Consider the following 26,859-nt stretch of genomic DNA (forward strand, 5'->3'; position numbering starts at 1 on the left):
CTTCCTTCATTTACAACCAGTATTCTGAGTATTAACTTAAATACAATGTATTTATGACCCACATAGCAATGGGTGATTTAAAAGTAGCCCTAAGGCACAGCCATCAAACAAGTGGATTTATTATTTGTCATTCATTGGAATTACCACTAAAACCTGCCTCCTTGGGAGGCTTTTCCAGAGCCCGCTATCGGCTCGCCTCCTCGCTGGTGTAGAAGCACATTCATTGTCTTATGTCCAGATGTAATGCTGGTGCAGAGCCTCCTGTGAATTTCTTCTTCTGCTTTTAGAGCTGGACAAACTCTAACACTGTCTCTGTCTCAGAGGGAGTGAGACATGGTGTGTAGACTGAGAAAGAATGTAATGCTGGATGTCTGTCTCCACATTAAGTTGGGACAGCAGCTGCCTTTCTGCTGTTGTCCAACAGAGGAATATTATGCATCTGCATACCTGGAGACTGCAGCCTGGGGACCAGAAGCCGGAGGACCCACGCCACCTATGTTAAAAAAGTGCACAATAGTTCAAGAATGTGAGTTACTGCTTTAAATAATGATAAAGAATGATTTGAGCGGTTTTTAAACAAAATACTTAAAATAATTTGGTTACTGGGACGTGTTTAAGCATACGAGTATTGTGTAATCAACTTATTAATAATTTGGTTTGTGAGACTTGTGTTCATCATATAGTTATGGAATCATTTGTAGCATTCTCTAGCTCTCAAATAGGATAGTTTATGAGGTAATAAAGAGGTGATACTCAAGGACAAGTCTGGAGGTAAATTTGATTTTATGTGATAACAAATTATACGAAAAAAATTAAAGGTAACCACACAAAAGTGAATTAGCTTCAAATGATAAAAGTTCTAAACAAACATTCATTTGTTCAAACTAATATACAATGATTCAGTTATTCATTAACACAAGTGTACATTAAAAAAATAAGTAATTGGATTTAATTAAATTCAGTAATTAATTATAGGACACACATGAAGTATTGTTTTAGCCCTCAAATCTTTCTATTTGTCAGTATATTTTGAGTAAACTCTTTAAACAGTGTAGATATATTTTTTCTTGAAACCATCCCATTGAAGGCTAAGCTTGAATCATCCTTGATCTTTATTTAAAACAGTAAGTCCCGTACATGAACTATCTCCTGCACTTTATTAAAGCATGTTTCTGTCTTTTAAAAGCAGCGCTCACGTGCTCACGCTGCCAACACATCTGTCTCCAGGCCTGCAGACATAACCTCCTCCAGCAGGGGGCAGCAGCCGTGTTTCCCCCGTTATCCAGAAGGGGACGGCAGATGTGTTTCCCCTGTCGTCCAGCAGGGGGCAGCAGGTGTTCCTGCTCCTGGCTGCAGAAGCTGCCGCAGAAGAAGCGCGGTGTTAGCTTCTCTCCGGGTTTCGTTCAAACCGTCAAACCGGACAAAAAGCTCCAGAAGCCGGTCTGCGGTCTGTCCCCGGCGGCCCTCCGCTCCACCTCCTCCATCTGCGGGCCGCCCGGTGGCCTCTGCTTGAGGAAGATGTACCGCGGCCGTCCTCCGCTCAGAGGTGGCTACCCGCCGCCTTTCGAAGGCCGTCCGCCGCCTCCCAGGCCTTACCATGCACCGGGGTTCCGGCACGACCGAGGCCGGCCTAGACCGCCTTACCACCCCGGGTACCACGACCACGGCCACGGCCCACCGGGCCCATTCCGCCGTTCCCCGCCGCGCAGGAGGTACCCATCTCCCGGGGCTGGCAGCCACCGTGGCGGGGAGTACCGGGCCGGAGGCCCGCCCAGAGAGGTGAGCAAGTCCGCTTCAGAGCCGGTTGGACCCTGTCCGAAGGGGTCTGTGAGGGTCTGCCGTGGTTTGTTGGGGGTTCTGTGCAGTCTGAGGATCTGTTGTGGTGTTTTAGGGGTCTGTTGTGGTCTTGTGATGATGTGTTGTGGTCTTTTTGGGGTCTGTTTGCAGGACCTGTTGTGGTCTTTTAGGGTTCTATTGTGATCTTCTAGGGACCTGTTGTGGTCTTTTAGGGTTCTATTGTGATCTTCTAGGGACCTGTTGTGGTCTTTTGAGGGTCTGTTGTGATCTTTTATTGGTCTATTGTGAACTTTTAGGGATGTGTTGTGTCTTTTTGGGATCTGTTGTGGTCTTTCGAGGGTCTGTTGTGGTCTTTCGAGGGTCTGTTGTGGTCTTTCGAGGGTCTGTTCAGTTCTTTTGAGGATCTGTTGTGGTCTTTTCGGGGTCTGTTGTGGTCTTTTGAGAATCTGTTGTGGTCTTTTGAGGAACTGTTGTTGTATTTTGAGGATCTCTTGTGGTCTTTTGAGGGTCTTTTCTGATCAAATCTCATATAACATATTCAAGCATAAACCTGAAATTAAACCTTTTTAGATGCAATGTGTGGTTTAACGTGTGTATTTGTGTCAATGTCAATAGTTTTGGTTCACATCAGGAACGTTCTCTATTTTGGATTAAATCCGATCTTACTGATTTCACTGAATGTGTTTTTCCTAGACCAGTACTGATGACATTATGTTCTAAGTAACTATGGCAAATAAATCTGATCAATGAGGTGATTATTATAGTTCACCCCAAAACAGATCATTTTCAACTTTTTACCTTCTCACTGAATATTTTGATTAAATAACTGAAATCCATTACAGAAATGTTGTACCTCAATTAATCACATTTTTTGTAAAGAATCTGTTTAATTTATTTAGTTATTCATTCACCTGACATTTGTGATCATCTGTTTAATTCCTGTGGTCAGATTATAAAAAGACAGTAAATAATGCTATCTACACTTTATTTATATATATATATATATAGTAGATTGTAGGTTTGTTACCTTTTAAGTGAGATTTTAGCTTAGAAGTCTAAAAGTTCTTTTCTTTCACAGAGGTCTCCCTCGCCTCGCAGTTCGATTCCTATCGACCACAACCTGGTCATCACCGTCGGCAACGAGCTGACCGGGCCGCCGGGTCCCGCCCCCTCTCGTCACCTGGACAGGTAAACAGAACTGTGGCCATGTCACTGCAGACATGATGGAGCCAAGAGGAACAAATCAGGAACTTCCAGGAACAACTTCTTTTACTGTCACGGGTCCTGGAGGTGGGCGGAGTCTCAGGTCGCATGCACACGTTTTCAAGTGAAAACAGCGAATCGGTTGACTGGACAGCTGCGTTCAGACTCACTGCGGACGTAATATCAATTCAAACCATAGCATTAAGGAAGCGGTCTGGAAACAGAGCGTTGTGAGAAAAAAACTGTTCATTGATCAGTGTCTCCACCAGCAGTGAGAACCGGAGTCGAATCACGAGTGGGTGTCAGACAGTTGTGTCTGGTAATGAACTAAATGCGGTGTTTAAGCCATCACTGTCATGAATGTTAAAGTCACCCACTGTCATGACTTTATCAGAACTCAGTGCTCAATTGGAGTAAAAGTTTGATAAAATCTAAAGAGTCTGGAGCTGGAGGATGGATTTCAGTGTGATTTTTCGGTTTTACTAACTTTTAATTCTAATTCCTTCCACTTGTTCTTACTCTCCATGCTGGTAGTCTTTTGGGATCCTTTACCCTCAGAAATTCCTCCAACTCACCGTATATGTTAACAATTTGCTTCTTTATAAATGTTTATATTTTCCTCACCTTCCATCATCATGGAACTGATGGGAAAAAAGAGGAAATTTTCTGAAAATGAAATTGGAGTACTTGTCAGTGAGTTTGATGCAAGTCAGAAAATATTTTGTGGTGCATTAAATGTTGGTATAATCAACAAAACTAAAATTCGACAATCTAATTAGACAATGTAACCACCGCAGGTAATTCAAGAGAGATCACCAGAAGAAATAACGAATAAAATTAAAATAGTGCTTTAACGTTACACCCCGTGCCAAAAACTCCAGGAAGGACAGAAGCTGCAGGTGCGCTGGGATGGCTTCGGTTCTTCTTGTCTCTTTTCACAAAAATCACTGCATAAAGCCAATAATGTTTGTTTTGTTAAAAAAAGAAAGAAAGAAAAAAAAAAAAACAACAGAGCAAAACTGCATCCTGGCCAGGAGTCAAACCCGAACACAAGGCAGCCCGTCTTCACATGTGACTTTTTATCTTCTGAGGATCCCCTGGTTACAGATATGGTCATGAGTTTGGTCAGAGTTGTGCTCATGTTTACACGGGTTCACAAGCAGAAGCACAGGTTGATCAATTCAAGACTTTGCATTGGAATGTTCATTTGCACTTACTACACACGGATGATAAATGAGGTCCCTGATCTCTGACACCTGTCTCTCACTCTGGGAAGTCAACACTTTGAGGATGTAATGAAATGGTCCATATTTGTAGATATGAGAGCAGCACCATCTGAAGGGTGATGGATGCCGTCCATTAGGGGTGTCAACGTTGAGTTTTTTCTACATGTGTAAACAGGAATTCTGACGTTGGACATCATACATTTATGATCTTTTTCTATCGCAGCTGGTTATTGATTAAAAGGTTATGCTTTGTTATCCTTGTACCATGTAGATGTTGACACACCGACCGTTCGTCCTCATTAGACGAGGTTTTTCCCACAAACTGTTCCAGTTGTCCTCCGAACCCACGTTGTTTTTGTAACACCATCTTGGCGAGGGATGGTTCTGTACGTCTGATGGCACAGCCTCAGTATCATCCAATACTGATACCTTCTCTTACCCTCTCTAAATACCAAATGCAAAAAATATTCAGCTCCCCTGAAGGAAGAAATGCACCAGCTGACAACATGACTAAAGTTACTACTGGGCTTTATGAAAATGTAAGACCCTCAACTTAGACTCAACCGCACCATAAAAACACCTGAAATTAAATAAAAGTGCACCTTTGTACAAATGTTTTAATGAAAAAGGATTTATTATTTCAATGTTAAAAAAAACAAACAATCGTGATAATCTTGTAACATGCCTTGAAATGAAAGCATCTTTACAGGAACAATTTCTCTTTGAACGCAGGTTGCACATGACTTCTTCAGGCACTCACCCAGAAAGTCTGGGCTTTTACACCCGATTTGCCACATCTGGAAAAAAAAAAGAAACATAAAAATAAACAAACAGCTTTTTGCAGACAAAAACTCAAATCAATCCACTGTGCTGTCAGACTGAGTAAAGACACTGGACACCAGGCATGGGAATGGAATCCGGTTCTTGTTGAGAACCGATTGACAGTATTTCAGTACTTTGGAATATTATTCCAATTTTCGCAATTCCGTTATCGATTCCAGTGGTCACGAATGGCGTCGCCACCAACATTGCGCAGCAGCGCAAGTTAGGCAGTGTATGGTGTTACGTCATTCACCAGAGCAGGAAGCAGGAAACATGGTGCCCCAGTGAAGCAGACGCTTCAAAGTTTGGTTGCATTTCATGAGAAAGGTTGACAACAGGGCAACCTTCAAAGTGGATATTTCATCAATGGGAGAAAACGCTACCAATATGCATAAACATTTGCACACACACAGCATCCGTTGACTTAGAATGAATGTTGCATTTTTCCATCTGCTCCGATGTGAACCTCAACCCAGCGGCAGTGGCAACATTAACTCGTCCTCTGCTGTTGATGCTGCAGGTAACTAACAAGCTAACACAGCTGATCATGTTAGTGCCACTGGCCTCATCTGAAACCTGCTATTACTAACCGTTAATGTTAAATGAATGCCATGCATGTTTCCAAAGGAGAATCGATAAACCACAGAATAGTTTGGCTGGATGGAAAGTGGAATCAGAATTGTAAAAAAATCTCAATTTCTATTCCTACTGGACCTGAGATCATATGTCAGCTCTAAAACTAACAGAGGCTTCACTTTGCATATTTTCTGAGATGAAGTTGATCAACTGTTTGTGCTCCAGAGGGATCAGGGTATCCGTGATTGTGTGCCGGTGTTTTGGATTAACTGGTTTCCCTGTTAACCGGTGACCAAAGTCCATTAACGTTAGCTGTTGATGTTAGTTAAAGCTGATGTTAAAAACTATTATCTCCCCTGGCTGACACTAATAAGCCACATTTACAGTAAAGTGTAGAGGTAGATTTCTCTCCATGCCCTGGTCAGGGGATGAAAACGGGCACATGGCAGCGGCTTGGCTGCGTTTACGACATGCAGCGCAAACGGATGTTGTAATTGATTTGGCTAACACTGTCATTCTTGTCACATTTTAATTACGGTGTCTGTCTGAATGTGCTTTGTTACAGAGACTACCCTCCCCGGCCCGAGTACGAGCGTGGCCGCAGTCGAGGCCGCAGCCCGGACCGCAGCCGAGCGAAGAGCCGGGGGCGGAGCAAGAGCCGGCCCCGCAGCCGCAGCTACAGTCCTGACCGGAGTCGAGCGAAGAGCCGGGGGCGGAGTCGCAGTGGCAGTCCTGATCGCAGCAGAGCCAAGAGCCGAGGGCGGAGCAAGAGTCGCCCTCGCAGTAGATCCCGGTCCAGGTCCAGGTCCAGATCCAGAGGGAGGAGCCGGGGGCGGAGTCGGGGGCGGAGCCGGGGGCGGAGTCAGGGGCGGAGTAAGAGCCGTCCAAGGAGTCACAGTCGGGGCAGAGGGCGTGGTCGCAGCAGAAGCAGCAGCTCGAGTTCCAGCAGCTCCAGTGCCGAGAAGTCCCGTGAACAGTTCACAGAGCTGGAGAAGGCTCGGCGGCGGAAGGAGCTGGAAGAGATGCTGAGTCTACCCACCAAGTCCATCCTGAAGAAACGCAACAACTCAGAGGACTCGCCCTCAGTCCGGGTAGGACCGCGCTCTTCAGAGCACCATCAGTACAGCATGTGTCAGGTTGTGATTAAACAGTCAGGTCCGAGGTTTCTGCTTGTTTCAAGTGTCTCTGCTGTTCCTGTTTTAGAGCGCCGACTCTCCCCGAGGTTTTGACAGCTCCAACATGTCCCGGATGGCCGACCAGCTGCTGCAGGCCGTGAAAGGCATGGAGCCCCACATGGTGGCGTCCTTGATGTCTGAGCTGAGGTCTGACCCTACGATGACCCACAACCCCGAAATTAAAGAGATACTCAACTTGCTGGGAGGGGGAGGGCCAGGAGACCCTGCTCAAGCCAAAGCTGAAGATGACATTGATGACGAGGAAAAGTTCTTGTACGGAGACTCGGAGGAACCCAAACCTGTCATGGCGCCGGAGTCAAGCCGCCACTTCAGCATGGACCTGTACGCAGACGTGACAGAGGACACGCTGTACGGAGAACACCTGCCGCAGAAGCCCACCCAGATGTACGCTGTCCCTTCGGGGCCGTCTGCTTACCACCAGCCTGCTCCCAGCATGCCTGAGGCGGACCTTCGATACGTTACCAGGCCGACTGTCGGCGCCGATCAGAATGTCTCAGCCCAGATGTCAAACGCCGCCTGTCCACCTGGGATGGAGCCTCTGGACGAGAGCGAACACCAGGCTCTGGAGGAGTATGAGAAAATCCAGGACCTGCTGAAGACCATCGGCCTGGACCTGGGTGTAGCAGACATCAGCAAGATGGCTGCCAGGACGAAGGAGCGTCTCCATGGGAACAAACCGGAACCCAAGACTCCCACCCGCCGCAGACGGTACTCCTCCGGGAGTTCGTCCGACAGCCGGCATACTCGGGGTCGCAGGAGGCGGAGTCACAGCGGCAGCTCCAGCAGCAGCAGTGCCAGCGACCGCCGCCAGCACGGCCGCAGCTGGAGCAGCGAGGACCACGACGACCGTAAGAAGTCCCTGGCGCCGCCCAAAGCCCAGAAAGACCGGGAGGTCAAAGAGACCAAGGCTGAGCAGAGTGATCCGAGGCCACCACTGGGACCTCCACTGGGACCACCTCCGACCGCTGACCCCAGCACCGCCGCCCCTCACGCTGGAGTACCCATCCCGCCGTACCCCCCTCCCAATGTGCATGGCATGATCCCCCCCAGCTATACGCCGCCAGCTTATGGCCAGTATGGGAACTACCTTCCCTACATGCACCAGCACTGGCCTCCTCTCTACCCTCCACCGGGCATGAATCTGCCTCCTCCACCCACCGAGTTTCCGCCATCTGTGCCCTACAGCAACCTGGCACAGGAGCCTGGGGTGAAAGGTCAGCCTCTGTTTGATGATTTTTTTTTGTTTTGTTTTAATTTTGAAGAGTTTTGTTAAATTCTCTGTTTCTGATCTTCAGGGTTGATGAAAGCTCAGGACCAGGAAAGAGCAACTGTTTCTGAAGCGGAGAACAACGAGAGCCAGAAACAGAAGGTGACGTCTCATGCTCCCAGTTTCAGGTCTTTTTCACAACTTTTCATGTGCAGGAGGTTTGTGTTCCTCCAAGTTTGGTTCAGAGTGAAAAAAACAATGCAGTGGTAAGAATGTAATGCCAAGCTAACAAGAAGCTGCAACATGGTGCCTTAAGGACGTCTTGGTTCACTTTCCCATTAGAATATTTCATCTCAGTGTAATCGATCCATCTAAAAGCTATTAAGAGACCAGAGTCAGGAAGCAGTCACGGACCAGGCGTTTATGTTGAGTCTTTTCTTTTCCGCAGGTTCTGGAGGAGCGGGAAAAGCTGAAGGAGGAGCGGGAAATTCGGATGAAGAAGAAGGAATATCTGATGAAGGAGCTGGAAGTACTGAGGAAGCAGCAGGGTAAGGAGAGCAGAGTGACTTCCTGTGTGTGTCACCGTCAGGCCACAGTTGCAATGCGGTGCTGAACTGTGGGCGTGGTTTCCAGGTGAGCTCCTGAGGAAGAAGCGCCGGGAGAAGGACGGACACAAGGACCCTCTGCTGCAGGAGATCAACCGCCTGCAGGAGGACGTCATGACTCAGATCTCAAACCTGCGCAAGGAGCACGAGGCTGCAGAGAAGAAACGCAGCGAGATCGACAAGGTGGCGCTCATCCTGGGCCTCAGCGTGACCGACAGGCCGCGCAAGATGGCCAACCCTCCCGAGGCCCTGGACGACGAGCCCGTTAAGAGCAAGAAGCGAGAGGTGGAGAAGAGCCAGGAGGAGCAGCTAACGGCTAGCAGCTCCACCGCCAAGGTAACGGACGAGTACCAAATGTTCCCACAGCTGATGGCAGTGGAGCCACAGCGTTTCATTCAGGCTAACGTTAAAGAATTCCTCACTGTGAAACTTTTCCACGATGCAGTGAAATTTGCTTTGTGGAGCTCGGGGCTGTGCCAAAATGTGGGTTTATGCCTTTATTGTTCAGAACACAATAGCAAATTTTACACCCGACTAAGAATACTGAAGAAAAATAAAACATGGAAAACATTAACACTTTTTATGAGGAAATATTTTTTAAAAAAGGGGGCAAATGCAACATTCAACCAAACACAATGGAAATAACAAAAGGTTTGTGGTCTACAGTCCACTTCCTGTACAGTAATCAACATAGGTAAGTTCAATTAAAACACAGTCCTATAGCATCCAGTATTTATTAATTAATAAAAAAGTAACAATAAATAACAAATGCAGTCACAAAAATGTCTTAAACCACAGTGGGTACTGTCTGTTATTTTTAGAACCTATCAACATAAATCAATTTAAAAATGGGCATATATAATCCTATCCTCAGAAATGCTATGGAAAACTTTTATTTGATCTTCTACGAACCTTTTGATCCATCAGAACCTCATTGAAAATAAAATAAAAACAACCACAGTTATAACTCCAGCAGCACTCTGTGTCAGATTGATTTGAGATAGTTTTGCCAGAAAAACCAGCATGTTTACTTTCTGTGGCTCAAGCAGATTTGAGGTGTTTCCGTGTCTTGCTGTGGCAGGCCTCGTGCCAGTCCAGCACGCAGCCTCGGCAACGCTCCCTTGTTGCTTGAGCGGAACTCAAACTGCAGCTAAATTGCAGAAATTTCTTTTTTTTTCCAGCAGCCGCCACACTGTGACTCCGTGATTCAGGCTGCAATTTGAAGCTTTCTATCCTCCTGTTCTTGCATTAAAATGGGCCTGTGTTGATTTAAAACTTGACTGCTGAGACTTTAATAACATCCGTCATTATTGAGCCTCATGTTCGCCGTCCTGCACCCGTTTTGTGTTTTCTCTCTACAGTCTGAGGACAGACTGGTGGTTACAGCCCAGGCTCCGCCTCCAGCTCAGGCTCCGCCCCCTGAGCCCTTCGAATACTACGATGCAGGAAACCACTGGTGCCAGAAATGCAACGTCACCTCTGGCTCCATGTTTGACTTCTTCACACACTTGCAGAGCAAATCGCATCGAAAGGTTTGGTTTTTTCCTCCTCCTTTCTTCCTCATTTACTGAGCACGTTTGACCTTCACACTTTGGTTCTTCTGGCTCAGACTCTCGATCCATATGACCGGCCGTGGGCCTCAGAGCAGACCAAAACCCTGAAGGGGGCATCGGAGGAGAAGCTGACCAAACCAGCCAAAGGTACCGGCGCTCCACTTCCTCACATTCTCCACCTCTGTCATGTTTAGCTGCACTCCTGATGTCACTTCCTGTGTGTCTGACTGTGACAGTCACTTCCTGTCTAGCCTCCTCCTGTCCTCAGGTAGAAACGTGACTCAGGCAGGTACCTCCTGAAGTTGGTTTCTTCTCACTGCCTGGTCTGTGTGTGTCTGCAGGTTCAGAATTTCTTCTTCCCGTCAGAGGTTTCTTCTGTCTGCTGTGCCGACAGTTTTATGGAGACGCCATCTGTGCAGAGGATCACGTGACCTCGCATGCTCACAACGAGAAATATAAGGTAGAGTCGCCAGGAAGCGCCAGAAAGCTGCTCACACACCTCCCATCTGCTCCAATGCTTCTTTAAATCACACTGTTCAATAAATCCTCTCTGGTCGGACTGGAAGTGGGAAAGTTATGGTAAACTGAAAGAATTAAGGTTGTGTGTAGGACTGCAAGTAGAAACAGGATGAATCTTTTCGTAGTGAGAAATGCTCCAAACCATCACGTCCTACTCAGTGTTTCCAAGACGTCTCTCACCTATTTTCTTTTCTCTCATACAGAAGCAGATGTATGAAAACCCGCTGTACGAACAGAGGAGGAATCTGGACCGCCAAGCTGGGCTGTCGTCAGAAAACAGCGGGAAGAAACGCAAGCGTGACGATGAGGAGAAGGGCGGCAAAGATGAGGACAAGACCAAACACAAGAAGGAGAAAAAGGAGAAGAAAAAAGAGGAAGAAGAGAAGACCAAAGGGAAGGATATCGAGGCGGAGAGGGTCAAACAGAATAAGAAGGAGGAGAACTCAAAAAGCATGAAAGTTCCAGAGCAGGAGAGCCCCGTTTATAACAAGAAGAACGGAGACGACAAGTACAAATACAAGAAGGAGGACAAGTACCGGTACAGCCAGGAGAATGAGGAGCGGGCCGACCGGTACAGATACAGCCGAGAGGATGACTACCGGCAACGCTACCGGAAGGATGAGGAGGAAGACAAGTATCGATACAGTAAATATCCAGAGTCTAAATTCAAATATGAGAGAGAGCGGGACGATGGAAAACTCAGGACGGAGGAGGAATTTAAAAAATCTGAGCCCGTTAAATCAGCAAGCAAACCAGAGGCCAGCAAACCCGAACAAATCCCGCCACCAAAACCCTACGACCCACCCAAGATCTTCTGTGGACCCAGTCCGGCCATGAGGGCCAAGCTCCGCAAGCAGAGCCTGGAGGCTGGCAAGTCGGTGCCAGCCGGCACCTCCTTTGGAAAGTTCATGTGGAGGAAGAAGGAGACGGTGCTGGAAAAGGAGGCAAAGAAAGTTGCTGCTGAGTTCATCAAAGATGACGAGGAGGCTACCAAGGGCCCGGCGCTCTCAAGTGATGATTCATTCGCTAAGTCGATGGCTGTAGCTAAGGAGATTGCCCAAAAGCTGGCAGGCCAGCAGAGTGGGGCGCCATCCTGGGTTTCCAGTGCGGCTAACCGTGGTCGGATCCGACCAAACTTCACCAGACCAGTTGGATTCCAGAGTAGAAACCCCAATATTGGAAGACTCAATCCCCTGAACGCTTCTTTCCCCGCCAGACCTCAAACCGGTGGTGTCTTTGGGCCCCCTCAGACGGAGGGTGTGTCGCCTCCTGCTGTGGTCTCAAATTCTCCAATTTTTCCTGTAGCTGGTCCTTCAGAGACGGTTCGTCTGATGCCTCCACCGCCGGCGCCTAAACCTCCCAAACCAGCTTCCACCCAGAAGAAGCTTGATCCAGAGTCCCCTCTGACTATAAGTCCAATGCAAACGTTAGGATCACAAGCATCCGACAAACCCTCAGCTCCAGCGTCTGGACCGGTGCTGCCTGAGGCAAAGCCTTCGCCGACTAAAGCTGCCCCTGCCCCCCCTGCTGAAGCCAAGGTAACTCCCACACAGGAGACCATGATAGAGATTGTGTCTGATGTTGCTGCTCCGGGGGTTCCGGAGGATGAGCAGACTCGTACAGTGTTTGTTAAGCCACCACCTTTCATGAAAATAAGTGAAGGACACCAGAAGTTTGAAAAATCCAAGTCCAACATGGCAGCAGCAAAAGCTCAGGACTTACTGGGAGTGTTCTATAGGAGCATCGGTCAGTCTGGACCCTCTGTCACAAAACCGGCGCCAGACAGCACCACTGACAAGAGCCATCCTCTGTCACTCCCTCAGCCAAACTCCCAGCCAAAACCTGAATCAAGTCCACAACCCCACCCACAGCCTAAACCAGAACCCGAACCACAGTCTGTACTCCAGGATAAATCACAAGTCCACCCAGGTCCTAAACCGGAACCCCAACCAAAGTCTCTACCCCAGCCTGAATCACAGCCCCACCCAGAGCCTGCACCAGAAACTAAACCAGAGCCTCTACCCCAGCCTGAACCTCAGCCTCACCAAGGGCAGACGCCAGAGTCTTTACTGCAGCATGATCCACAACCACAAACCCAGCCTGATCCAGAGTCTTTTCTGACTAGAAGTCCACTGCCAGAACCCCATCCAGAGTCTCTACCCCCGACTAAACCACAACCTCACCCGCAGCCTACACCAGAAACCCAACCAGAATCTTCAATCCAGCCTGAATCACATCCACAAAGCAAGTCTCAACCAGAGCACCAAACCCAGTCTGAGCAGGAGCCCCTCTCTTGCTCCAGACCTCAAACTGAGGGCCAAAAAATGTCACATGGAGACATAAATGGCTCCCCAACGAGTCCCCTAACCCGGACCAATGTAGACATCCAGATTTCTTCTGTTTGGTCCATGCAGAGCACCGCAACTCTGGTGGCTTCACCTGAAAAAATCACAAATACAGACCAACCAAACCAGTCTACAGCTCCCGAGATTGAGTCCATGCCCACATTGGCTCCTCAAGTCCAGACAGAGCTACGTTCTGAGCCTGAACCAGATCTTCCTGAGAAGACCCCAGAACATGAACCCAGACCAGGTCCTAAAACAAGAGCCAAGAGAACCCCTCCCGCCCCCCGCCCTACCCGACAAACCAGATCTCAAACCAGATACCAGACCCGGCGGCAGCAGCAGCAGCAGGAGGATCAGTGCCAGTTGGAACCAGAACCTGAGCCAGTTTCAGGGGACTTGGATACGTCAGACCTGAGCTCAGAGTGTCAGCTGGAGCTGGTTCCACCCAGTGAGGATCCTGAGACCATGGAGGTCACCGCGCAGACTATGGGGCTCCCCGCTGACATGACCTACCTGGACTTTGACTACACTTTTAATTTTGAGTAGATTTTCCTTGTTTTTGGAACATTTGGTGTGTCCACGACCTTCCTCTCCTCCTGTGGAGTTGCAGGCAGCTTAAAGAGACTTCTCCGGACTCCAGAGTCTGTCCCTGTCACAATATACCCAAACTAAAGTAGGATGTTTAGTTTCCTTAAGTTTGTTTCCCATCCAGACCTCACAGATGACTGGATGATCTGTTTTTTCTGTTGATTTTGGTTAATAAATACAGATTCCAAGTCAAAAGACGACATATTTTGTCCTCCTGAAAAGGATCCTCACATTATTCCAACAGTTTGACCGTCTTGAGTCCACTCCTCGTCCCCCTTTATTGCTAAATAACAGCTAACATTGGGGATACGAGAAAAGTTGTACCACCTCCATGGCAATGAGCATGTGTGTGAAGGAACGAAAGACCAGTGCAGCACAGTTTGACCCAGTCAAACTCAAATGCTCTTATTTTGTAGGAGCAGCTCTTATTTAGTCGGGGACTACTATACTGTTATAAAGAAGGAAAAAAAAAACACTGTTGTTTTACAGAGAATGATTAAAGGAACACACTGTCCCAGTCTACGGGTTCTAATCAGTACTGTGGTGTTTTAGACCGTGGTTAGCGTCTCCCTCCGGATGTGTGGTTGCAGCAGTAATCTGAGAGGAACTGCATGTTCTGACATTTCATGTATGTGTTTGACTGAGAAGCCAGAGGTCAGAGAATATGTGGCATTGTGGCTGAACACCTTGAAGTCAGATCCTCCTCTGGTGTAAGGATACCGTAGCGCCCCTGCACTTCGGTTGCCTCGAGTAGCCGGCTGCTGGCCGGTGAGGAGAGGTGTTGCCGGTTGGACTGGGCTGCGGCCGGACCATGGGCAACGCTTTCCCACTGTGGACCTTGTTTGTGGAGAACCCGGTGCTAAATGACTCTGCCTTTTCTTGTCATGTTGTGGTTGTCATGTCACTCCCCATTTCAGCTGGCGTCTAAACTACCAACCTGGATTAACACCCCTGCATATATCCTCTTTCTGGGCTGTCTAATAATTCATTATTATTGACTTCAGTTCCATCTGTGGATCCATTGGAAAAGCATGGTCTTTAACATTAGCCCCACTCAGGTTGATTTGGTTGTAGCTGTTGCAGCAGCCTCGCTTCACTCCTCCTCGGAAGGTTAGATACTGGCCTGTAACTATCTTCCCTTTTAGTTTTAAAGGGGCTGTATCATGCAAAATTCACTTTTTGTATGTTTTAACCTTGTTATATTGTTATGTACTCACCAAAAACACCCCCAAAGCGTTTTTTTTTCCTTCGTGCCTGCATGTTTGAGCTTTCCTCGTGTTTCTGCTGCTCAGAGAGGCAGCCCATGAAAACGCTCTGTTTCCGACATTCACGTCACACGGTGAAGATGACTCCCCTGAGCCCCCCTCCCGCAGGCCCTCGGCAATCAGCGTTGCCGCTTTTTTCTAACTCTGATTACGGAGATAAACTTTAACCATCGTCTGAAAGCGAAAATCAAGCAGGAGCAAGGGTCTGAAGGGTCTGAAGGGTCTGCGCTTGGTGAGTTTCTAACAGGAAAAGACGTTTTCGCGTGTCTTTGTGTGTCGAGAAGCTAGAGGTAAAGAGGTAAAGCTAGCCAGCGCATTTGTTTTGAAGCGCTGATTGGTTGAAGTAGCTGTCAGTCAAAGTCCACAGGTGGGGAGGCGGAATTTTCAGTGAAACAAGAGCGTTTTCTCTTCCGGGTTTCAGAATTTGCCCCAGAAAATCTTTTATTTCACACAAAATTAATTTTCCTTAGCGCCAAAAATAAACTATTACCATGTTAATGCCATTTCTTGGGTTTGGACTAGCTAAAAAAGCAGGATACAGCCCCTTTAAAATCCAGGAAAATGTTGCTGAAAGTCAGCTTCCAGACCATTTTCTCTCCAAATTATTGATCTGAGTCTTTTCAGTGGGGACAGAAAGCTCATTATAGCACAGAGAAAGCTCCGGTCTAAGTTACCAATGATCAGGTTTAGAGAACAACAGATTACATGTAACCATGCTATGTAATTAAGATACAAAAAAAAAATTGTTGGAGTGCAGAAATATTTTATAATTGATCACGTGATAATTATGTGATAAACACACACATCCACCAGTGGATAAAAACCATCATCAGTGTGACTTTCCCTCTGAAAGTGCAGCACTCTGCTCCCAGGAGTGAAAATCCTTCAAGATTTCATCTGGAAACATCCAGACGTAAGAAGACTGCTCAGACTGCACACGTGCACACTACTGTGTTCTTCTGCATCTTGTCGTCCCACAGGGTTTGATCCCTGTGAAGCTGTGGTTCATGATGTCCGCTGCTTGTTTCTACTAAATCACGCCAGCACAAACCGATCATCGACGCACAGAGTCAAAATTTACTGTTTGCGCGCGTGTGTAAGTGACGTTTAGGAACCGGACAACACGTGCTCACCGCTGCGATGCCCGCCCCGCCCCCGAACTACGTGTATTACGTCAGACGTACGTTGCAGCACGCAGCGCGGGAAAACAACACTCCTCCTGCTGCCGCTGCGGTGGTGAGACGGAGCGCGCGCACGATGAAGGTGTATTTCTGCGGGAGCATCCGCGGCGGGAGAGACGACGCCGAACTGTACCAGAGGATCGTCCGCGAGCTGCAACGATACGGAACCGTGCTGACCGAGCACGTGAGCAGCCCCGAGCTCAGTGACAGAGGTAACGGACACATGCACGCGCACTCTGAAGTAGCACAGCACATCATAACTACCAGTCAACATTTTTACCAGCCGCTTAACCAGAGTTAACATCTCAGTGAATGTTGAAAGAGGTCAAACTCACTGGACCCATATTAAGGGAATTGAACTACCATCATTAGGTTATAAGACGCTTTGTGATATGTACCTGTAACTAGAATTCTTTATTCTTCATGCTGAAGTTCACTGGATGCAACTGGGTGAGAAGTTACAACAAGTCCTTACCTCGGTACAGAACCGTCATCTATTGACCTCAGAATCCCAATGCCAAATGTTTCACTGCAGATACACAAGAAAAACAACATAACCGGATCTAACTGGTCAAATCAGGGCATGGCCGCGGGAAGTAGGGGTGCGGAGGCCCTCCTGAATGTAGCAAGAACTTCCATAATTGAAAACGACATCGCTTTCTTTTGTTTTATAAATAATAATTAATTTAGCTATGTTTCCAAGGCAGCCTAAATCCAGTCACGCTGCATGGTGCCTCATACTTACATTTATAAAACCAGATTGTGTGTTGAAGGAAAATGTACTTTATTTTGCGTGTTTTCAGCGCCTGGAAAACGCCCAGCTGGCCGAAACACGCGATTTAAGTTTCACTTTCATTTTCTTCATATTTGCGCTCGTTCTTTCAGTTTGTGCCTTATACCAACCTTTCCCTCGTGAATTTTCTGATAATTAGGCCGAGTTCAATATGGCAAATAATGAGGAATGGACCGTGTTTCACCGCTAAAAGCGCTGGTGTGTGTGTGTGTTTTTGTTTACACTCGCGGTGTGACTCTCGGGGGCAGGACAGGTTCGGCTTTCTCAGCACCCCCTGTTGAAAATAAGTTCCCTCTCAGGGTTCGTTAACATTTAATATCTTCTCCTTATGTGTTCATGTTAGGAATTAATGATAATGTCATCCCTTCCAGAGACAAAAGAACAGCTAAAATAAAAAGCAGAGATCAAATAACCACATGTGGAGGCAAGTTTTGAGGCACCAAAATTATGAAACTAATTGGATATGAAAAGCAACAATATTGGTGAACTGATTAGAATCACAAGCCATAGAAAATAAGTTTGATTTAAGTTAAGTGGCTCAACATGGACAAATTACATTATTTTAGCGGCCACGCCCCCTTCAAAGAAACAAGTATCCGCTTCCTGTGCCTCCAGCGGTTTTCTAACAACAGATGGAGAAACGTGAACAAAAAAGGTGGAACTGAAGAGGAGAGAACTTCAGATTTGATTTTAAAGAGACTAGAAAACAGGAGCGAGTGACACACAGGGACACTGATAACAGACACTGATAACACAAGACTGGGCTCTGCTGCTGCTGATATGTTGGGAAATATCCCAGATTGAGGGGGGGAAAAAAACGAAGAAAAAAAGAAGCAGTCAAATTAAAAATTTCCCAACTTTTGAGGCTGTTTGGCCCGATACATTCTAGTTAATATCTGTTTATCAACCACACCACAGATACAAGTAATTTTTCCATCCTTTTAATGATATTTTAATTTCTTTGTCACAATTTCGACAAATAAAATGTCTCTGAGAAAGAATGTTACATTTAAAAAAAAAAAACATGTTGAATTTCACATTCAGTATTTCCCGAGTTCTCGTCCCTGAGGCGTCAGGAAGAAGGACTTGAAGTCACTGAGCTGAAATTGCAGCCTGAGTGATGGACTTGTGTCACTCATGGAGTTCTGTGGTAGACGTTTGCGAGGCGCCGCCCCCTGCAGTCTGGGAGCAGCAGCTGCTCCCAGTGTCAAGCCCACACATGTTCTCTCGTGTGGATTTTAACGTACAAATTCTGCTAAAGTCTTTTCAGAGTGTCACTGCGCTCTGATTTCCCAGGAGAAGAGGCCTCTGCAACAGACCGGCACATTCATGACCGGGACATGGAGTGGCTTCGAGAGTCCGACGGTGAGGCACTGCACACCAGCCCTTTGACCTCTGACCTCAATCTGACCCTTGTCTCTGATCTGTGACCTCAGTCTGACCCCTGTCTCTGACCTATGACCTCATTCTGACCCATGACCTCAGTCTGACCCCTCACTCTGACCTCTGACCCCCCCCCGTCCTCCGTCTGAACCCTCAGTGGTGGTTGCCGAGGTGACGCAGCCGTCTCTGGGTGTGGGCTACGAGCTGGGCCGAGCGGTGACCATGAAGAAGAACATCCTGTGTTTGTTCAGACCGTCGTCGGGTCGCAGTGAGACTCCGCCCACCTCATTACGTGTGCGGGTCATTTCACCTGGCGGATCTGATTGGCTGTCTGTGTGCGCAGGCCTGTCAGCGATGGTGCGCGGGGCGGAGGACGGCAGGCTGTTCCTGGTGAAGGACTACAGCGAGGAGCAGGTGGAGGAGATCCTGAAGGACTTCTTTCAGCGACTGGGTGGAGGAAGTTCTGCATGAGTTCTTTACAGAAGTGGCTGCAGGAGGTTCTGCAGTTCCTCAGACCAGCAACTCAGTGTGTCACTGATAATAAAACCTTCTGAATCCGAAGAACCTGGTCCGAGTGTCACATGACCTGAAGTCAAACCCAAACTTCGTTAAGTCTCTGTTCAACCCTAATGCTGACTCGGCGTTTCTCTCACAACCCGCTGACTGAAGAAACGATTCCTGCCCCGGCTGCTGAGTGTTTCAGGGCATTTCTCAGCCTCTCAGAGGAGAAGCGGAGGGAACATAACTCCCTGATCAGCAGTTACAAAACCTGCAGCTCCCCCTGGAGGAGAAAATTGAAAATGCTCTGAGTGAAGATATTATTCATTAAAAAACATATATTTTTTTGTTGTTGGGAGTAAAAAGGTTAATGTGAAACATGACAGTGAGCTCAGGTCTGTGCAGGGTTGCAGAGGTCAGTCTTTTTTCTAATATCACAAATTGACACAACAAAAGCTGAAGAATCAGGTCCCTGAATGCCACGTAGCGTTAAACTCAGAATCCAGTCTCTTTGTGTCCAGACTCGACTCACGAGTCGTGAGAGCGGCTCCTGCTGGCCTGGTGTCATATCACAGTAAAGACAGGAAGTAACGTCTTCCGGCTGTTCTGACCGAGGTCGTCCCTTCTGGAGGGGTGGGGCCTGCCTGCTCTAAACGACCTCAGGATTCAGTTTCTTCTTCTGTGGTTCTGCCGGGTTCAGGACGCCGATGTTGCGTGGCAGTCGCCGCTCTTCCGTCCGCCATGACGGCGATGTCGGTGTCCTTCGCCTGGTGGCGCCGCAGTCCCTGTGGCAGTGACCCTGCAGGACGAGGATGGCCGTCAGCGCCACCACGGCCAGCGTCATGGCGGCCAGCACCAGCAGGACGATGAGCTGCGGCCGGGGCATGCGGCCGCCGCGCTCGCTCACCGTCACCCTGAGCAGCCCGTCGACCTGACGGCTGCTGTTCCTGTTTGTGAGCGTCACGGCGTTCCTCTGGGTCTTCTCACCTCCCCCCTCCCACCCCGGTGTGACCCCCTCCAGCTGGGCGGCCCTCAGTTGCGTCTCGCAGGCGTTCCCGGCGAAGCCGGTCCGGCAGACGCAGCTGAAGCCTCCGGCGCGGTCGAGGCAGCGGCCGCCGTTCAGGCACGGCCTGCTGGCGCAGTCGTCCAGGTTGACGGAGCAGAAGCGTCCGCTGAAGCCCGCGGGGCACACGCACGAAAAGCGGTTCACGCCATCCAGGCAGGTGGCGCCGTTGGCGCACGGACTCATCAGGCAGTCGTCCACGTCGGTCTCGCAGCGCGGGCCCGAGAAGCCGGCGAGGCAGCGGCACGTCAGCTCTGCCGCGAAGCCGTTGGCGTCTTCACAAAGGCCTCCATTTTTACAGGGAGACCTGTGGAACAGAGAGGCGAAGGTTTGACCTGCTGGAGACACGGGCGGCACCGTCGAGTCAAAGGTCCCGTGTTATGCACAATGGACTTTCTAATGGGTGTAAGACTGTTGTTCCAGAGATCATCTGGTATCGCCACACCTGATTCAGTTTCCCATCCTTCTTTAATAGCGTTTGTTGAAGTCGAAGCCGTATTCTGCAGCGAATTATGTACTATAAATGAGAGATTATATTTTCAGATTCTGTTTCCCGCTGGTTGAACGACAGCGTTCATTTTGAATACAGTCTTGGTCGACCTCTGACCCCTCTGTGAAGTTGTTGAAAGGCTGGATAACACAGGACCTTTAAGGCGCAGTCGACTGAGGTGGTGTGGTTACCTTCGGCGGCTGCAGGGTCCAATCCGCCGTTCACACTTCAAACCCGTGAACCCTTCAGGACACAGGCAGCTGAAGTCTCCGCTGTCGGCCATCAGACAGGTCGCTCCGTTCGCACAGGGCTGCAGCGAGCAGGCGCTCAGATCTGAGTGTTCAACGAGAGTCAGCGTGCTCAGAAAGTCGTCCTGACATCTACAAACACTGACAACTACTGCTACAATGCAAAAATGTTCTTTATACCGACATGACGTGAACTTAATGCAACAATAAACAACGTTTAACCTGAAAGCTACATTTAGCTGATTTGAAGGTGACGAGTCACGAGAAGGAATCGTGGGGTGAAATCAGAGTTTAAAAGCTTAAGATGCCGTGTTTCTTGGTGAGACGTCCCGCAGGAGTTCACTGACCTTTGTCACAGAAGCGGCCGCCCCACCCGGGCTCACAGCTGCACTGCCATGGCTGCAGACAGGAGCCGTGCACGCAGCCGGGCATCGGCACGCAGCGCTCGCAGCGCCCACCGTCCCAGCCGGGGTCGCACCTGCGGACGGGAAGCAGACGGGCAGTTCGGCTCATGATCATCAATCTGATGGGGCTGGGCGCTGCTGCACACTGTTCTGTTGGGCTGTGCTGCATGTCATGCGGTCATTACATGTTGACATTACATTACATGCTGTGCGTGTCTCACCTGCAGACTCCGCCCTCGTCGCAGCGGCTGTTGGAGAAGCTGCAGCTGCAGTTTCCTCCTACTGGCAGAGGAAGACAGTTACTGATGTGAGGATGGACTCACCCAGGGTCACTTCAATCCCAGGTTTATTTTTTAATTTTATTCATGAAAGCCCAACACAGTTATCTGAAGACTTTACAGAGAAAAACAATAATTCAACATGAGCACGAGTAGGAGACGGCGGACAGGAAGAAAGAAAGAAGAGGCGGAGACTTTCTACTGAACCAGACTCCGAGGAGGAGACTTTTGACAGGGACAATGAGGCTAAGGATGAGATAAAAAAGAAGTGAAGAGGAAACAGGAAGTGAAGTACAAGACCATGCGCAGCTTCAAAATCAAACTGGAATGGAAACCGCTGAGCCAGTAGCAGAGCATCTGGTCATGTGACTCACCTTCTCCACTGATGGGCTGAATGATGGCGATGAAGACGAAGACAGAGTAGCTGAGCAGGACATCTGCAGCGTGTAGTGCCGACATGACAGTTCAGGGAGGACGGAGACCTGGACAAGAGCCACAGAGACCTAATGAGGACCGACTGGACCTAGACCGGAACTCACATCACATCAGCACCATGTCGGAAACATGTTCAATAACATCAGCAAGACGCCTGAAACATTACTTAATAACATCAACACCTAATGGGACACGTTGATATGAAGAACTTACTACAGTCCTGTGAATAAATAGGTGTGTATCAAAGGAAATTAATTGAGGATTTCCTGTGAATATTTTCCTCCAGGAAGCATGTTTAATCTGAAAAGCCTGAGTCCGAACACAGACCCCTGTGGAATGCCATAATCTCCTCAGACTGAGCTGGAGAGCTCACAACGACCAGAGAAAGACACCAACAAAGCAGAAGAAGTGACGGAGTTTGCACCTGGAGAAGAAGCCTGAGGAGACAAATCTTCACATGGTGTCTGTCAGGAAGCATGCGGCCAGCAGGGGGCGCAGCAGGTCCTCCGTTCTGTCACGTCCTGCCTTTTGCTCCTGTCAAAAACTCCTTCTGACTGAATTTTTTCTGATCTATTTGGTCCCTGTTCTCCGCCTCAGTCTGTCTTCCGCTGCACTCGTTCCTCCTCGGCCCGATCCTCCTCCCTGGTCTGTGATTCCTGGACTCCCATGAGACCGAGCAGAGTCTCTTCCTCCCTCCTGTGTCCACAATCACAGAATCAGGCTGCAGATCTGGAGCCGCCTCGGCAGCCGGCAGGTTCAAACTCGTTCTCACCAACAAGTTGGAGCTTTTAAACAGCTCAGAGACGCTGGCTCCTGACAGACCACGTGCTGCAGGGGCGTTCGACTCCGGTCCCCCGTCACCGTTTATCCTCATGACAGCGATACAGAACTCCTTGTTTCCAAAGAAGCTTCTGATTCTGGTGAGCAACATCCACGGGTTCTCCAGTCACCTGAGATCTCTCTAAAGTCAACACCTGAACCTTAATGAGGACCCCTAAATTTTTGTTTGAGTGTAGAATGGAACAGAATCATTGGTACTCACTGGAGAACCTGATTGTAGATGGCAGGAAAGACTGTGACTTAAAGCCCGTTCACTGAAGATCTCTGGATGGCACCGGGAAATACGAAGACAGACAAAACAACACCTGGAGCCAAAATAACCACTATTCGAAAAACCACCAGAAAAACACAGACAACAAAACAACTAGAACCTGGACCACCTTGAAGACACAGACAACAGAACTACCAGATCAAGCCATAGAGCTAACAGAACCATTAGATGAACCGACTGAACCACCTGAAGAGCCCACAGAGCCAACAGGACCATCAGATGATCCCACAGAATCCCCAAAGAAACCCCACGATCCTCTGAAGAACCTAGAGAGCCAACAGAACCATCATGTGAGCCCACAGAACCTTCTGTAGAACCCATAGAGCCCTCTAAAGATCCAAGAAAGCCATTAGAACCACCAAATCAATCCATAGAACCGCCTGAAGAACCCCCAGGAAACTTCTGAAGATCTCAGTCGGGGCCAACAGAACCACCAGATTCACCCAGAAGAACCCCAGAAAGATCTGAAGAACCCAGAGAGCAAACAGAACCCCCTGAAGAACCCCCCTTAGACAACTTTAAAAGCCCGGCAGCCTTCAGTTCTCTACTCCACTCTACACACAGACGACCACGCACCTCAGATTTCAGGTTTGATTTCAATTTATTTTAATCTGTGTAACCTGTTTTATTTTTGATTTCATTATAATCTATCATGTATGAATAAATCCTATTTCTCTGTCTCTCTCTCTCTCTCTCTCTCTCACTCTGTCTCTCTCTCTCTCTCTCTCTCTCTCTCTCTCTCTCTCTCACTCTGTCTCTCTCTCTCTCTCTCTCTCACTCTCAAACAATGTTGTTTTCCTGCAGAGCCACCAGTGGGTGCTGTGTTTCTGTAATAAATCTGACAGTGGAAGGATACCAGGATGTAAACATGTCTGCACCACAGTAGATCTGTCCTTCATCTCATCGGTCCACCAAGTACCTGTTGATACACAGAAATGTGTCTCCTATATGATACTGGAACTGCTTAAAACTACTGCTGGGACATCAGGCCAGGTTTGTTTTTCCAAAGGAAAAAGTGATGTTGACTCTTCTTGTCTTTTAAATGTCTCATCTTTTTCTTCTGTCCCCTGAATCCTGAGCAGGGTTGTGAGGCGTTGGAGTCGATCCCAGATCACTGCAGGCGAGGACAGGCTCACCTGGACACGTCTCCAGTCCATCACAGGTCAAACAACCACACACTCTCACATTCAAGACAACATGCAAACTCCATACAGCTCGGGATTTGAACCCATGACCTTCTAGCTGTGAAGCGAGAGGACATTGACATCCAAATAACCTAAAAACCTGGATCAGTGCAGCGATCATCTGGAGAAAAGAGGATCAAATATCTAATGAATCGTCTCCACTGGAAGTTATGATGGAGATTGATGCAGCTGGGATTAGAACAGCTGCTCAGGTGATTAAACATCCAGAGTGTCTGAGAGCAACAGAAGAAGATGGAGAGCAGAGCGGATCGTACGCTGGTCCTCAAAGTGGTTTACAGACATGTAGGAGAGGGAATGATCACTGAACGAGAACCGTAAAGACACAATGAACACAACCAGAGGAGTTCTTCAGCTGAAAGCATGAAAAGTCTCCAAAGAGCTCAACGTCTCTGATTCTGAGTTTAAAGACAGTCAGTAACCAGTAATCAGTAACTAGCAGTCAGTAACAGTCAGTAACCCGCTGAGCGATGTTTTACCTGCTCTTTGTCTCTCAGGCTTTTCTTCTCCCTCTTCAGTTGTAACTGGATCATCTGTGACGGCGTTCGGAGACTAAATGTGTCGGAGGGCCGGTGCTCGCCCTCCAGTCAGGTGGGGTGGGTGGATGAGTGGTGGGGTGGGTGGGGGCACCGGGGGGGCATTGAGGGGTTGGTGAGGGTCTAACCTGCTGAATGAAATGTAGCTGCAGCAGCTGTGAGATTCCTCTCAGCTCCAAACCGTCCGCCACCTGGTCCACAATGCAGCTCTGTTTATCCAGGGGGGGTGGGGGGGCAGCGGACGGCATGACCCCCCCACCCCTTACCACAGCAGCTGAGGTCACCCCACCACACACACACACACACACACACACACACACACACACACACACACACACACACCTCTTTTGATTCATTGACTCCAGCTTTGCTTTGTTCTGATCGACTGTTTCTATTGTTTCCATTCTTTGATTTATTTTCTTTGATTATTTTTCTTTTCTGTTCCCTCTCTCTCTTTTCCGTTTTCTCTTTTTTATTCTCTTTTAATCCAAATTTCTCAGAGTTCACGCTCCACCCTGTTGTGCTTCGTTATCAGGCGTGGAGGTCTTGGAGGTCCAGGAGGTCTTGGAGGCCTTCGTCCTGCTGGTTTTAGTTGTGGCGGTTTATTTTCTGGTCTGGGTCCCGGTGATTTTAGTTCTGGTCTTGGTCCCGGTGGTTTTAGGTCTGCCTGTTCCAGTTCTGATCCAGGCCCTGGTGGTTTTAGTTCTGGTGATTTCAGTTCTGGTCTGGGTCCCGGCGAGTTTAGTTCTGGTGGTTTCCGTTCTGGTGATCTGGATCCTGGTGGTGTCCGTTCTGGTCTGGGTCCTGGTGGTTTCAGTTCTGGTCTGGGTCCTGGTGGTGTCCGTTCTGGTCTGGGTCCTGGTGGTTTCAGTTCTGGTCTGGGTCCTGGTGGTTTCAGTTCTGGTCTGGGTCCTGGTGGTCCGGTAAAAACCATCCTGAGAGACACCAGCAGCTGTTTCGGGGCTCGATTACTGCCATAGCTGTCATAGCAGAAGCTGGCGGTGGTGGTGGGGTGTTGCATTGTTCATGGCATATATGGGGGTGGGGGGACATTTTTCGGGGGGTGGGGGGAATGTTTTGGAGGGGTTTGCATTGTTCATGGGGTAAACGGGGGGTGGGTGTACATTTTTCGGGGGGGTGGGGGGGATCTGGAGCAGCTGGACTTTGTCTTCTGTTTCCGCCTTCAGAGATTCCATCAGAGCAGCTTCATGCAGCTCCTCTTTACCAGCGTCTGACTGTAACAGCAACAATGACTGTAGCAACAGCATTTTAACCGCCAACCATGGCAGTGACATCAGCAACACTGACTACATCAATGGCTGTAACATAAACAACTGTACACCAACAACGGCTGTGAGATTGTCAACGGCTGCAGCATAAACAGCAGCAGCGACTGTAACAAACAACTGCAGCGACTAACATTGTCAACTCATATAACATAAACAACAACAGTGGCTGTAACACTGTCACACCTGGAATATACACAGCTAACATTGTCTACTGTAACGTAAACAACGGCGACTGTAACAGTGCTGCAAGTGTAACATAAATGACTGTAACATGGTCAACCACTGTAACTTAAATGACTACAGTGACTGTAACATGGTCAACTACTGTATCATAAACAACAGCAAATGTAACATAAAAAACAGTCACTGTAACAGTGTCACAACTATAACGTAAATGACTGTGACATATTCAACTACAACAAATATCAACATAAAGAACAGCAGTGACTGTAACATTGTCATGTACTGTGACATAAACAACACTGTTAGTAACACTGTCACAACTGTAACATAATCGGTTATAACACTGTCAACTACTGCAACATAAACAATAGTGACTGTAACATGATCAGCTACTGTGATAAACAACTACAGCTTAATACAAGCAACTCGAACATCAACAACTATTGTGACATTGTCAACAACTATAACTCAAGCTACTACTACAACTACCATCACATAAGCAACATTATTTTCTCCCTGAAACACTTCCATGATATTTATATGAGAGATGTAAACAGTGCCTCCTGTCAATCAGACACACTGTTCCTACAGCTTCTCCCGTGGAGGAAGAGTAAGGAAGTGTGTGTGAAGCGAGTGGAGTTGGACTTTGACCAACATGTCAGTCTCGGGGGGGGGGGGGGGGGGGGGGGGGGGCAGTGAGTCCCAGGATGTCGTTAAATGCGCTCGGCAGCAGTGGCAGATGTTTTTGACTGTTATGTGGCCAAACGCACGGAGATGCTCCACTGCGCAAACAATGGATCCTTATCCACGCTGGTCACACACATCTTGCACATTTTAATCAGATTGAATTCACAATTTAAAAA

At 48.2% G+C, this 26,859-nt stretch overlaps 3 protein-coding genes across 4 annotated transcripts; 2 read left to right on the forward strand and 1 right to left on the reverse strand.

Moving 5' to 3' along the window:
• Window positions 1-1,342: 1,342 nt before the first annotated feature.
• znf318 (zinc finger protein 318) lies at window positions 1,343-13,837 on the forward strand. The gene is made up of 11 exons (XM_030106769.1): window positions 1,343-1,779; window positions 2,876-2,985; window positions 6,190-6,715; window positions 6,828-8,034; window positions 8,116-8,189; window positions 8,476-8,575; window positions 8,661-8,968; window positions 9,994-10,164; window positions 10,242-10,332; window positions 10,527-10,645; window positions 10,908-13,837. Exons 1-11 carry the CDS (start codon window positions 1,519-1,521, stop codon window positions 13,593-13,595), a joined length of 5,655 nt encoding a protein of 1,884 aa, XP_029962629.1. The 5' UTR covers window positions 1,343-1,518; the 3' UTR covers window positions 13,596-13,837.
• Window positions 13,838-16,088: 2,251 nt separating this feature from the next.
• dnph1 (2'-deoxynucleoside 5'-phosphate N-hydrolase 1) lies at window positions 16,089-18,820 on the forward strand. Its single transcript, XM_030107550.1, has 4 exons — window positions 16,089-16,295; window positions 18,173-18,241; window positions 18,417-18,527; window positions 18,603-18,820. The coding sequence occupies exons 1-4, from the start codon at window positions 16,160-16,162 to the stop codon at window positions 18,728-18,730; spliced, it is 444 nt and encodes a 147-aa protein (XP_029963410.1). The 5' UTR covers window positions 16,089-16,159; the 3' UTR covers window positions 18,731-18,820.
• A 283-nt stretch (window positions 18,821-19,103) lies between these two features.
• On the reverse strand, window positions 19,104-22,395 carry dlk2 (delta-like 2 homolog (Drosophila)). 2 transcript variants are annotated; one of them, XM_030107549.1, is made up of 6 exons: window positions 22,100-22,395; window positions 21,615-21,722; window positions 21,184-21,241; window positions 20,906-21,036; window positions 20,502-20,643; window positions 19,104-20,127 (listed from the first exon to the last, which is right to left on the reverse strand). In XM_030107549.1, the coding sequence occupies exons 2-6, from the start codon at window positions 21,697-21,699 to the stop codon at window positions 19,407-19,409; spliced, it is 1,137 nt and encodes a 378-aa protein (XP_029963409.1). In that variant the 5' UTR covers window positions 21,700-21,722; window positions 22,100-22,395; the 3' UTR covers window positions 19,104-19,406. The 2 variants fall into 2 exon arrangements, with proteins under 2 accessions (XP_029963409.1, XP_029963408.1); XM_030107548.1 differs by having other exon boundaries at window positions 21,184-21,244.
• Between the last annotated feature and the right edge of the window lie 4,464 nt (window positions 22,396-26,859).

The sequence above is a fragment of the Salarias fasciatus genome, chromosome 13 (assembly GCF_902148845.1).
Source record: "Salarias fasciatus chromosome 13, fSalaFa1.1, whole genome shotgun sequence".
Classification (NCBI taxonomy): Eukaryota; Metazoa; Chordata; class Actinopteri; order Blenniiformes; family Blenniidae; genus Salarias; species Salarias fasciatus.

Coding starts and splice junctions, on each gene's coding strand:
- znf318 (XM_030106769.1), top strand. CDS start 1,519: ATGTACCGCGGCCGTCCTCCGCTCAGAGGTGGCTACCCGCCGCCTTTC. Junction 8,035..8,115: donor ACAGGAGCCTGGGGTGAAAG/GTCAGCCTCTGT, acceptor TCTGATCTTCAG/GGTTGATGAAAGCTCAGGAC. Junction 10,165..10,241: donor AGAGCAAATCGCATCGAAAG/GTTTGGTTTTTT, acceptor CTTCTGGCTCAG/ACTCTCGATCCATATGACCG.
- dnph1 (XM_030107550.1), top strand. CDS start 16,160: ATGAAGGTGTATTTCTGCGGGAGCATCCGCGGCGGGAGAGACGACGCC. Junction 16,296..18,172: donor CCCCGAGCTCAGTGACAGAG/GTAACGGACACA, acceptor CTGATTTCCCAG/GAGAAGAGGCCTCTGCAACA. Junction 18,528..18,602: donor CAGACCGTCGTCGGGTCGCA/GTGAGACTCCGC, acceptor CTGTGTGCGCAG/GCCTGTCAGCGATGGTGCGC.
- dlk2 (XM_030107548.1), bottom strand. CDS start 21,699: ATGTCGGCACTACACGCTGCAGATGTCCTGCTCAGCTACTCTGTCTTC. Junction 20,644..20,905: donor CGGCCGCTTCTGTGACAAAG/GTCAGTGAACTC, acceptor TTGAACACTCAG/ATCTGAGCGCCTGCTCGCTG. Junction 20,128..20,501: donor GGACCCTGCAGCCGCCGAAG/GTAACCACACCA, acceptor TCTGTTCCACAG/GTCTCCCTGTAAAAATGGAG.